Source organism: Glossina fuscipes, unplaced genomic scaffold (assembly GCF_014805625.2).
Source record: "Glossina fuscipes isolate IAEA_lab_2018 unplaced genomic scaffold, Yale_Gfus_2 0, whole genome shotgun sequence".
Taxonomy (NCBI): domain Eukaryota; kingdom Metazoa; phylum Arthropoda; class Insecta; order Diptera; family Glossinidae; genus Glossina; species Glossina fuscipes.
The window spans coordinates 26,718,567-26,730,469 of record NW_023998414.1 but is presented as its reverse complement, the minus strand read 5'-3'; the positions used below and the strand labels follow the sequence as shown (position 1 = coordinate 26,730,469).

Genomic DNA, 11,903 nt, shown 5'->3' with positions numbered 1-11,903 from the left:
TATCGAGAAGGATGGAAAAGAAAATAAATCTTGATTCTGTTGACGCTTTCGGATAAGTGTTGACATCCATTTCAAATGTATTGAGTAACTAATAGAGTATTTATGGAGAATTATAATTTTCGTTCCACATTTTTCAAAATTTGGATATGTATTCTGATAACAAACACTTGGATCGGCGCAGCTTATTCAACATAATTTTCGCTTTTGATAAATACTTTAAAGTGTTGCCAGCATATTGCGCTAGTTAACATAATCATTTATCTTATACCGCTGTCCAGAAAGCCGCGATATATTATTAAGGAAAAAAAAAAAAAGCCTAAAAATCTCATAAAAATTTCCATGTAGGCGTTTGATTAATTGCATATGATGCCAGTTGATTGGAGATTTATACAAATCAAAGCTTATGCACGTTTTACATAAACATGAAATTAGAAAAAAATAATGATAATAACATGATCTCTGTCAGAGTTTAAACTATTGCGTAAATTCAAAAAAAAAAAAAAAAAAAAAAAAAAAAAAAAAAAAAAAAAAAAAGATTACAAGCGGTTTACAGAGTTACAAAAAAAGAAAACTATATATGTATGTACATATATATATATATATATATATGTGTAGTAAGGAGAAACTTGTCGAATTATCTCGCATATATAGATGCCTATATAAGAAAAACTGAAATGAATACCAAAAAAAAACAAAAAAAAAAAGAAAAGAAAATTCAAACCTACACTTACAACACTTTAATCTAAGCCAAACTGCCCTTTCGTTTACGTTATATACAAATCGCTAGTCTACCGATTTCATTCATAGATTTACATTTATCATTTTTAGGTTAATATGACTTATGTTATATATGGGTACCTTCAACCACTTGTGTTTATTAATCTCTATTAATTAATTAATATAGTCAACGAAAATGTTAACAAAAAACAAAAAAAAAAAAAAGTTGAAAAACAAAAACGTATAAATCAATTAACTGTAGAAATTATAACATAAGATTATTCAAACAATATTATTAAGGCTTCAAATTGAAGCAAAGCATGCCATTATCATGGCCAGCAGCTGTTATTGGTTTAATATATTAGATTAGTTAAGATTTTATAGAAAAAAAAAACAAATCGTAATTAATCACATTACTATTAATATGTTTATAAACTTTGCTTGTCTATCGGTATCATTAACTACATCATATTGCTAAGCTGCCGTGAGGGGATTATGTTTAATCTCCTTCTACGTGTTGTGCTAATTGCCGCAACATAGCATCATTGCACTCCCCAGTAAGGGGCAACAACATATAAGCGTTCAGTTTTCTATAAGCAAAATAGAGAATTTTTAGCTTTTGTATTTGCTCCAACTACCGGTTTTTCTAATTGCATATGCGGATGAAATTTCTACGTTTCGAGGGGAAACGGTTAGTACTATTATTATTATTATTATATATATATGTATATATATATATATATATATATATTGTTAAAGAAAACGAAAAATGGAAAAACAAAAAATTAGCATAAAAACAAGTAATAAACAATCTATAGAACAATGATAGCAATTTGCTGTTATTGCCGACAATAAAATGAACCATCATGATGCCAACAGGAATTTATACTGGAAGAATACTTTTTGTGATCACATTTTATCAGCTTCGTTAGTTAGCATCGAGTTTATCATTTGATTGCGAAATACGCAGCAAAGATCCTTTGATAAGTACATTGCCTTAATCACCTTCAGACTCTTGGTCAATTTAATCATTTCGATTTACACATCTGTCTCGATGCAAAAGCTTATATATAGAAATCAAATAATTGTCACAATTTGATTAACTCGCCGAGTAAAAACACTCGTTCTGCAAATAAATGCAAAGTTTATTATATTATTATGGAAGCAAATGCAATCATAAGGGCTTACTCTAATTAATAGCATTAGTAAACATTGTCTGGAATCCTGTTGCCTGTTTTTTTCTATTTCCCAATAATTGTCTTTTGATTCGATTTACAATCGATGTAAGAGAAGACCAGTATATTTTGACTTTTCTCCCATTGCCCCTCCAAGTTATGGTCGTCTCTGGTCGATAAGCTTGAGAATATAGAAAGAGTCACATAGTTTCATGGAATGCGATTTTAATCCGCTTAACACATACACACGCACACACACACACACACACACACACACACACACGCACACACATGTAAAGACAGGTAAAAACAAAACTTTGTCGACAAATCGAAATTCAGGCACAGATATAAAAACTTTTTCTAATGGCTAGCAATTAACATAATTTTTTCCATTTGACTTTATTATCGCAATTTCTTTTTTAAACTCAGTTGAATTCTTTTCTTCACCATGCAAGCGAATGAATACTGATTTTATTTATTTGATATAGGGGTCTTTCTGCTGGACTGATTAGGCTGCCTTTACTTGCGTTTAGGACTTAATTATATTAAAAATGCTTTTTTTAAGTAAAGAACATTGATTGAATTTATATAAAACTCGATAAATTTGATAAGATTTAAATCAAAAGATTGTCGTATCCCGATATAAATAGGAAGTTGTCAGTAATTTTCTCGAATTTCTTGACGGAAAATGACTAATCAATAAATTAAATTCGAAAGTCACCATCTGCAATTGACTATTGTTTGCACGCCGCAAAAAAAATTGGACATTCCATTAAAAATTTCCCACTATATTGGTGTTAAACCTCGATGGATGTTGAAAGACTGCTCGTTTGACATTTCGCCGTCAATGCACAAGAAAGAAGATACTCCAAATTACTTCTTCAGAAATCTAATAGATGAAAAAACCCAAGTACTGGAGAGTACCGGTTGGAATCTTTTATGCACAGACGAACTAGATATCATCTTATTTGTCGAATTTGTTTATAAAAAATGTTCTTACTAATTCTGATCGGATTGTTTTGACCTTTTAATTTTATTTTATAATTACGGAAGACTTTATCGTAGCGATCAAGAAAAACGAATGTGTACATGGATCGTTATACTTCTTATGCTTTCGCGTTTGCTTCTTCAAATCACAAAACTTGAAAGCCTAAAGTCATATATCTTCTATATATAATTGATAATTTTACCTGTTAAATCCATTTAATCTCTAATAAATTAATCTCAAATTAATCTCTAATAGTTGCGTCTCCCTCCAAAGTGATATAATCCAAAAATAAAAATACACTTTAATGTATGCGATATTTAATATGCTGTATATTTTAAATTCTATTGCCTGGTAATCGTATCACAGATTGAATTATATTTAATATCAAAGTTAATAATAAATATTTATGCAAAGAAACCTGGTAGAGATAACATTAGTACGGGTTGTTTCTAAAAATGCACTTTTATTAATATATTTTCTATTTTCAACATATACAGATAAACGTCGCAAGACAAAATCATATTAAATCGATAGTATCGAATGTATTAAAACTATTATGTTGGAATAAGTAGAAAAGTTTATAACAAAAATGCATTCCTTATTACAAAAATTCTTCGCACCAACCATTAAGACAATTGTAGCAATCGCCAGCCTGTTTGGCGTTAACATTACATGTGTCTTTCATCCATTTTTTAAACAATTCCGCGTTCTTTTTTAGAACTAAATACTGCCCCAATACAGTGTAAGCCTACAAGAAAAAATAATTGGAATTCAAGCAAAAATGTTTCATCTGCGTAAAATGAAAACTTCCGTCAAACATGAGCAACATATTTAGATAACGCTATCATTCAAACATGTTCGTACTGTTGACATTTTTTACAAGTACCTTATCAAACCCTGCTTTCGTCAAGTGGCCCCCTAAGACATCGCCAATTCCCGCCAAATCCGTCACTGGTTTATCTTTCATCGATTCGCCGACAATTTTATCATATTTTTGAGATGTTTCCGGTGCCATGATTTTTAGCTTTCTTTAAACCGATTGCAGAAAGATAAAATATTTGCACTATATTATTATTTATAATTTAACGTTTTCAAAAATTTGTACAAAATGTCGCGAAGTAAAAGAAGATGACGAACAATCTCTTATCGTTTATTCTGAGATGTAAAATTTTGTTTTGAAACAATGCTATTTAACATACTATGTATATCAACGTTGTAAAAAAAAGCCCTAAAAAATCCTCAATTGTTTTATTTTTCTACGTTCCTTCTGTTAAATTCATTTAAACATATTTGTAACTGGTTTAACTAAGGTATTCAAAAAACAAGGAGGTTTATTATTTTTTTTTTCTCAACTCCATAACAAAGAATTGTTCTTCGATTTGTTTTTCACAAATATAATGATGTTTACAAAACAAAAGCCATATGAAAATAGTGCGATAAATGTACACTGTATGACGTTAACATTCATTAGTTTTGTTCAACCGGCATTCCATTGGCATTATCTTAAATTTTCTGACCCAGCGAATATCGAAATCATACCTTTTTATTTAATTTTCTTTTTCAAATTACAAATTCAAAGCGTATATTAATACTATAATCACGATGTCGTAGTCTAAATTGAATTAACAACTGTTCTCCGCAGTTAATTAGGCATACATTCACTGCGTCTTACATAGTGGCATTCGCGTGTGACAAGTGACATTCTCCTCAGTAGTTCCAAAACCTTTTCAAGTGAGTGGTTATTTCACAAATTACTAAATAATAGGCAACCATAAGGCATAATGGCCCCGGTGCCGCCAGATAAAAATTCAAATAGATTTCATCTATTAGCGAGCGTATCCTCCCAGAGAAAAAAAATTAAGAATTCGGACTTTCCGGTGTTGCGCAACCGAAAACCTCATAAAATCGACATCATTAGCTAATTTATGTGCTATTTCCGCTAAACTGCATGACAAACTGAACTCGGTTAAAGGTATAATTTATGCCACATGCTTAAAACATGTGTCGGAAGATGAAATTGTTCTCGAAATGGGCAGAAGTGACTAAAGACTATAAATTCACCAGATTAAATGACGATGGAGAAACTCGCTCCTCTACAGCAAGGATTATTTTGACTTTTGACCACTATCGGCTACTGCCAACTGTTGATGTAGCTTGGTATAAATGTAAAGCAGAACTCTACATTCCAAATTCTATGAGGTGTAAAAACTGCCAGCGCCTGGGTCATACGGCAAAAGCACCATGCACCAGTCCTCCATCCTGTGCTAACTGTGGTCTTCCTCCACATCCTGAAAACTGTACGCGTAACTTCTGCTTAAATTGCAACGATCAACACTCGGCGTTAGACAAACAATGCCCACGTTTTATACAAATGCGTCAAATTCTAAAATTCAAAACAGAAAATTATTGTAGCATGGGCGAAGCGCGACGCACATACCGGGAAAGAAATCCATCTATAGCCCAAGGAATTGGAAAAAGTAATACCTACACTGCTGTTGCCTCGCAAATCGAGCCTAGTAAGACTTTAACTCCAACTGCTTCCAATGAAAAACCTGTTACACCATTAACCAAAAATTATATTGCGAAACCAGTTACATCACCCGCCAAAGATAATATTGAAAAAATTAAAACAACAACACATATGCTAAAATCTAATATACCAAATTCTCCAGAATCCCCAGCTCTCAACTTTACTCAACAAATCACAAGTGGTAATGAATCCATTCTTTCATCCATTAATCAACCTTCAATTTCAAATTACTCACGTGCGCCAACTCGTTACGCTTCAAATGTACCAAATCACCTAAGTACAGATTATTCTGCTGGTAAGAATAAATCACTCACGAAAAATTCCTATAGCGACCTTCGCGACGGAGACGCTGACATGTCAACTTAACCCTCCCCCCACTCTGCTTACATGTCATTACAATTAAATAAAGTTTTTAAAATTCTACAATGGAACATTAAGGGACTTATTAATAATTTTGATGAACTCCGTACACACATAAGTAATTTTAATCCAAACTTTTTATCGCTTCAAGAAACCCATTGTAGAAGCTCTTTTAATCCTATTCCACCCAAATCATATACTGGATACTTCACGAATGCTGATCAAAATTCATATTCCAAACAAGGAGTAGGTGTTTTTATAAAATCAAATATACATCACAAACGCATAAATTTAAGCTCAAATATACAAGCCGTAGCGATACAAATAATGTTAAATATAAAATTTACAGTGCTTTCGCTCTATATTCCACCTTCGCAATCGTTTTCTCAGCAAGAACTCTACAATTTATTCTCTGTACTTCCCCCCCCCCCCCCCCATTAATTATATGCGGCGATTTCAACAGCTGGAATAATATCTGGGGCTCAACAGTGAACAACACTCGCGGTACTGTTTTAGAAAAGGCCGTTTTTCAAAGCAACCTTTGCGTTTTAAATGATGGAAAACCAACGCACTTCTCAACTCATCATACTTTTTCACATATTGATTTAACATGTTGCTCTCCCTCACTTCTTCCTTTAGTTTCCTTTTCTATTTCTGATGATTTACATAATAGTGATCACTTTCCAATCATAATCGATCTTAAACTTTCAACGTCCTATGCTACTCCAGCAAAACAGGCCAAATTCCTCCTAGATAAAGTGGATTGGATCAATTACTCCAAACAGGTGAAGTCATTTTTGAATTCAAAGCCTTTTAACGGGAACTGCAACCATGATGCTGCTATTATGTCTAAAGCGATTCGCACGGCTGCTCATCTTTCTATTCCTCAATCCAACACCTCTTTTAAACGAGCTAGGGTTCCTTGGTGGAACAACACGCTTTCGTTTTTGAGGAAAAATAAAATGGATCTATGGCACCGCTTTAAGAGATGTCCTAATCAGAATCACTTGTTATTATACAAAAAGGCCAATGCTCTATTCAGGAAGGAATTACGGAAATCAAAGGCACTTAGTTTCGAACTTTTCTCGAGACGAATTCACAGAAATACATCAATGAAAGTTGTCTGGAACAAAATCAACAGACTTAATGGGACTTCAAACCTGAACGAAATTTCTGCCATCTGCACTCCCAATGGAACTTTAACTGACGCAGATGAGATTTCTAATTACTTTGGAAAAGTGTGGTGCGAATACTCCTCTGACAGCAACTTCTCCAGTGCTTTCATCGAAAATAAAAGGACTCAAATATCTCTTTCAAATAATATCGATAGATGTGCCATGTTCCTGGAAAATTGCGTATCTACCTCAGAACTTGGAAGTTGTCTCTCCAATTTGAAGGGGAAGACACCTGGTCTAGACCGCATCTCATACCAAATGATCAGTGCTATGTCTAAGTCTAGTAAAAAGAAATTACTGGACCTATATAATACGGTATTTATGACTGGCCATATACCCTACATGTGGAAACTGGCAACAGTTGTTCCAATTCCAAAGTCAAAAAATGTCTCCATCGCATCAGATTATCGCCCAATTTCTCTTTTATCTTGCCTCTCTAAGGCATTAGAGAAGATTATGGCATCTAGATTATCTTTGTTTCTTGAGTCCAAGAACCTGATAACAAAGCAACAAGTTGGTTTCAAGCGGGGTAGAGGGTGCATCGACGCTCTGTTACATATTGATTATTTCACATGCAAAGCAATTTCCGAACGAAATCACGTAACAATTCTCTCAATTGATTTCGAAAAAGCATTTGACAGAGTTGGTCTTCATGTTATCTTAAGACTCTTGAAATCATGGAATGTTGGACCCAAATTCTTCAACTACATCAAATCATTCATGTCGCATCGGCGGTTCAAAGTTAGAATCAACAATCATCTTTCTGAATCCTTTCCGCTAAAGAATGGCATTCCGCAAGGATCTCGTCTCTCTGTCACGCTTTTCCAGATCGCTTTCAACGAAATTAGCAAAATGCTTTGCCGTGTACCAAGAGTGGAACGTTGTCTCTACGCGGACGATGTATACATTTTTACAAAAGAAAAAGACAAGAATATCAATTCTATACATTACTTTATTAATACTACTAAGCTCATTTTATTACTTTTTTTTTTAATTGTTGTTAACAAGATAAGTCTTTACATACATAAGTCTTTATATACATTAATAGCATCAAATATATCCATTTTGTAAGGGTATTCGGCCCTTTTTCTCTTTGAATACGCTTTTGGATCACAATTTTATAGTTAGATGAACTTTCATTCAAACTCGGTATTCATCGACTCGACAGTTATAAATTGATTTCAAATTTTTTCACTCAGCAAACAAATTTAAGTTAAACTTGTGGGACTTTACTAATAAATATTTCTGGTATTTATCGGAGATTTCATTGTCTACATATTTTTTTGTAAAATATTTCACTAGTTTGTCCTTATTTTAACCTTTCCTTTTTTAAGAAAAGTTAAAGAGAAAATTGCAGAAGGAAATTTACAATACCATCATCAACACTACTCTTGCATTAACCCTCAATTAACTCCACCTCTATATCCAACAAATGTTGAGAAAACCAAGATCCAGTCATTTTCGAGAATTCGCCTTGGTCATACAATTGCAACTCACCAATCGATCCTGAAGAAGTCTTCTCCCCCAATCTGCTGTTGTGGACAAACTCTTACTATAAAGCACATTCTCTGCGACTGCCTCAACTTTTCCTTGGCTAGAAGTATTGCATTTGGAACGATTAACCCTTTGAACATTCTACAATCAACTTCAGAACAGAATATCAATTCAATATTTTACTTTATTAATACTACTAAGCTTATTATCTAATATCCATTTATTTAAATTAGAGCCGATAGCCTGTGTTGCTAGTGCTCAATGTCTTTTTTTTAGTCTAAGAATTCATTTCATTAGTCTAAAATTAAAATAATAATAATAATAATAATACAACGATCCGCACAAGCTCACAAGCTCGTATATCCTTGCACCACAAGTGATATACGTTGTAAGAAACGAAGAAGAGGAAGAAAATTCCCAATGTACACTTATCTCAAAGGTGGAAGTACTTTACACAAGGTGCAATGATATTGGAAGTAACCTATTTTTAATACCATTAAAATTACAAAGTCAGGAGACATGGGTCAACATTACTTTTTACCAGAAATTTACATAGTTTTTAAAAACTTAAACTGATCGCATGCGTGTCGATGATTAAATGTCAAGTTTTGAAATTGAATATTTAAAAATTGATAAGAAAGTAGAACTAGAATATTACGCCATAACCTCAACACAAGTAAAAGGTAATTAAGCGGACTGCCACGTGAAAGACCATAAATAAAAAATTGCTGATTTCCGTTCATTTACTAACGAATAAAATAATACGTTATCCCTCTAATATACATAATACATAATACTTGGATATTAAATATTTGACGCCAATTGTCTGCGATCAAAAGTTTTTATTACCCGATAGGTAAAGGGCAACAAACTCTTTTAATAGTTAAAGGTGTCTCTTGACTTTTTTTTTTTTTTTTTTTGTTTTATCATTAAATAAAATAATTTATGAAGAAAAACATTTTTTTGACTAAATTATCTTTGATTTTTTGAACAGAGAGCAAGCGAATATATGTGCGAGAGATTAAAAAAAATTCAATAAACAATTTTTGTTGTTATACTTAATAATAATTAAAAATATATGTTTATTTAAAAGCATTCCTTAAACCGGTTGATGAAAAAAATCGATGATGCTATGAGGTATTAATTTTTGAATACAACAACGTTCGATAAGGATCGCTACAACAAGATTGCGATAGGGCGGACACCACACACGTTTCTGATATAATATCTATACTACATACATATTGTACAATGAAATGGCAACATATGATAATTGAAACGCTTTTAGGAGAAAAAAAAAAAGAAGAAAACAATCACAAATATTTGTGTTCCGTTATTACAAAAACATTTACTCTCTTTTAAACTCTTTACTTTTTCTCTCTACTAACATTCGTATAATTAATTAATGGTTTTTTTGTCTAGACCGAAAGCAAACAACAAATGTTGAAAAGTTGAAATGTTGTCTAATTGCCAAATATCATTAGAAAAGACATATAAAGTCCAGGAAGAAAATTCATTTGTGCTTTTCAAGAATTTATTTATCTCTTTACAGTTAATCTATAAAATACGGTCAAAAAAAGTTAAAAGAACTTTTTCCAAATCGCACATTACAGCGATACAACCTATCGATCGATAATTGCTTCAGTTGGACAGTTACTGACGTTCCGTCATAAGAGCAATCGAATATGGCGAATACTAGCGTTGTAAAGAGCAGTGTGTTTCTTGAATTGATTGCAAGATTTTTTGATGGCCTCCACGCCTCCACGCGCAGCATACATTTGCGATTTCTCGACCCTTCATAAAGCGCACGCCAAAAACTTTCTCAGTTGTCAACTGATACGGCTTGACAGTAAATACGTTCGCAGCTAGAACCATATCTGTGCAATTTTTCATTGTCATATTTAAAAAATTAAAATTATTAATTAATTACCTTATTAGTTAAGTAGAAGTCAAAAAAGATTTTTTTGTTTTCAAAATCGTGAAATTTTTAAAAATTTCAATAATAATAGCTGGGGGAAAAAGAAATCAGTTATTTTTTCGGTAGATGGCTGCACTGGTAGATTTCTCGTAAAGTATCGATCAAACAATTTCAAATTTATGCTCATTGGAAAGGTGACATTTCGCAGTAAAAAAAATTCTTTTGCTGTTTTTTGTTTGGTGCATTCAGTTATGAGTTACAGCGTGTTAAAAATGGAAGTGAACAAAGAGAAAATTCGGTACATTTTACAGTTTTTCTTTGACAAAGGCGAAAATGCAAGCCAGGCGGCTAAAATTGTGAATGGTGTTTATGGTTCCGATACTGTAACAGCCAATTATGCGCAATTTTGGTTTCGTAGATTCCGTTCAGGAATTTTTGATGTTAAAGATGCACCTCGCACAGTTAAGCCGGTCGTCGAAAATGTCGATAAAATCGGAGAAATGATCGAAGTTGACCGGCATGTTAGCAGTCGTAACATCGCCCAGGAGCTAAAAATCGATCATAAAACAGTTTTAAACCATTTACACAAAGCTGGATTCAAAAAGAAGCTCGATGTTTGGGTGCCACACCAATTAACAGAAAAAAACATGATGGATCGAATTTCCATCTGCGAGGCCTTGGCCAAACGCAATGAGATAGACCCATTTCTTAAACGGATGGTGACTGGAGATGAGAAATGGATCACATACGATAACCCTGTGCGAAAACGATCGTGGTCAAAGAGCGGTGAAGCACCTCAAACGGCCAGGAAGGTTTTGTTATGCATTTGGTGGGACTGGAAGGGGATTATTTATTATGAGTTGCTTTCATATGGCCAAACGCTAAATTCTGATCTCTACTGTCAACAACTGGACCGTTTGAAGATAGCGATTGACCAAAAACGGCCAGAATTGGCCAACAGGAGAGGTGTCGTGTTCCACCAGGACAACGCTAGGCCATCTACACATCTACAGTGACTCGCCAGAAACTTCGGGAGCTTGGTTGGGAAGTTGTAATGCATCCGCCATACAGTCCGGACTTGGCACCAAGCGATTATCATCTTTTTCTTGCATTGCAAAATTTTTTTAATGATAAAAAATTGGAGTCTAGGGAGGATTGTGAAAATCGACTACTAGAGTTTTTTGCAAATAGAGACCAGGACTTCTATGAGAGAGTCATTTTGAAGTTACCTTTAAAATGTCAACAAATCATACAACAAAATGGTGCATATTTGACCCAAATCGGACAATCCGAAGCATGTTAAATAAAGTCCTGAAGTTCATATAAAAATAATGGATTTCTTTTTCCCCAAACTAATACACAGTTTTAAATATAATTTATTTAATTATAATTAAATGATTAGAAATTTTTTTTTTTTTTCAATAATTTTCTTTCTAAATTTAAATATTTCTATAAATAATACCTTATAATTAAATAGTTTTAATTATTTCTATTAAATAAAAATTGAAATTATAATTTTCTTAATAAGAAATTATTACTAATAATA

At 32.9% G+C, this 11,903-nt stretch overlaps 1 protein-coding gene across 1 annotated transcript; it reads right to left on the bottom strand.

The window, feature by feature from the left end:
* Positions 1 to 3,481: 3,481 nt before the first annotated feature.
* LOC119644749 (barrier-to-autointegration factor-like) lies at positions 3,482 to 3,922 on the bottom strand. The gene is made up of 2 exons (XM_038044468.1): positions 3,767 to 3,922; positions 3,482 to 3,628 (listed from the first exon to the last, which is right to left on the bottom strand). Exons 1-2 carry the CDS (start codon positions 3,893 to 3,895, stop codon positions 3,482 to 3,484), a joined length of 276 nt encoding a protein of 91 aa, XP_037900396.1. The 5' UTR covers positions 3,896 to 3,922.
* Positions 3,923 to 11,903: the final 7,981 nt, after the last annotated feature.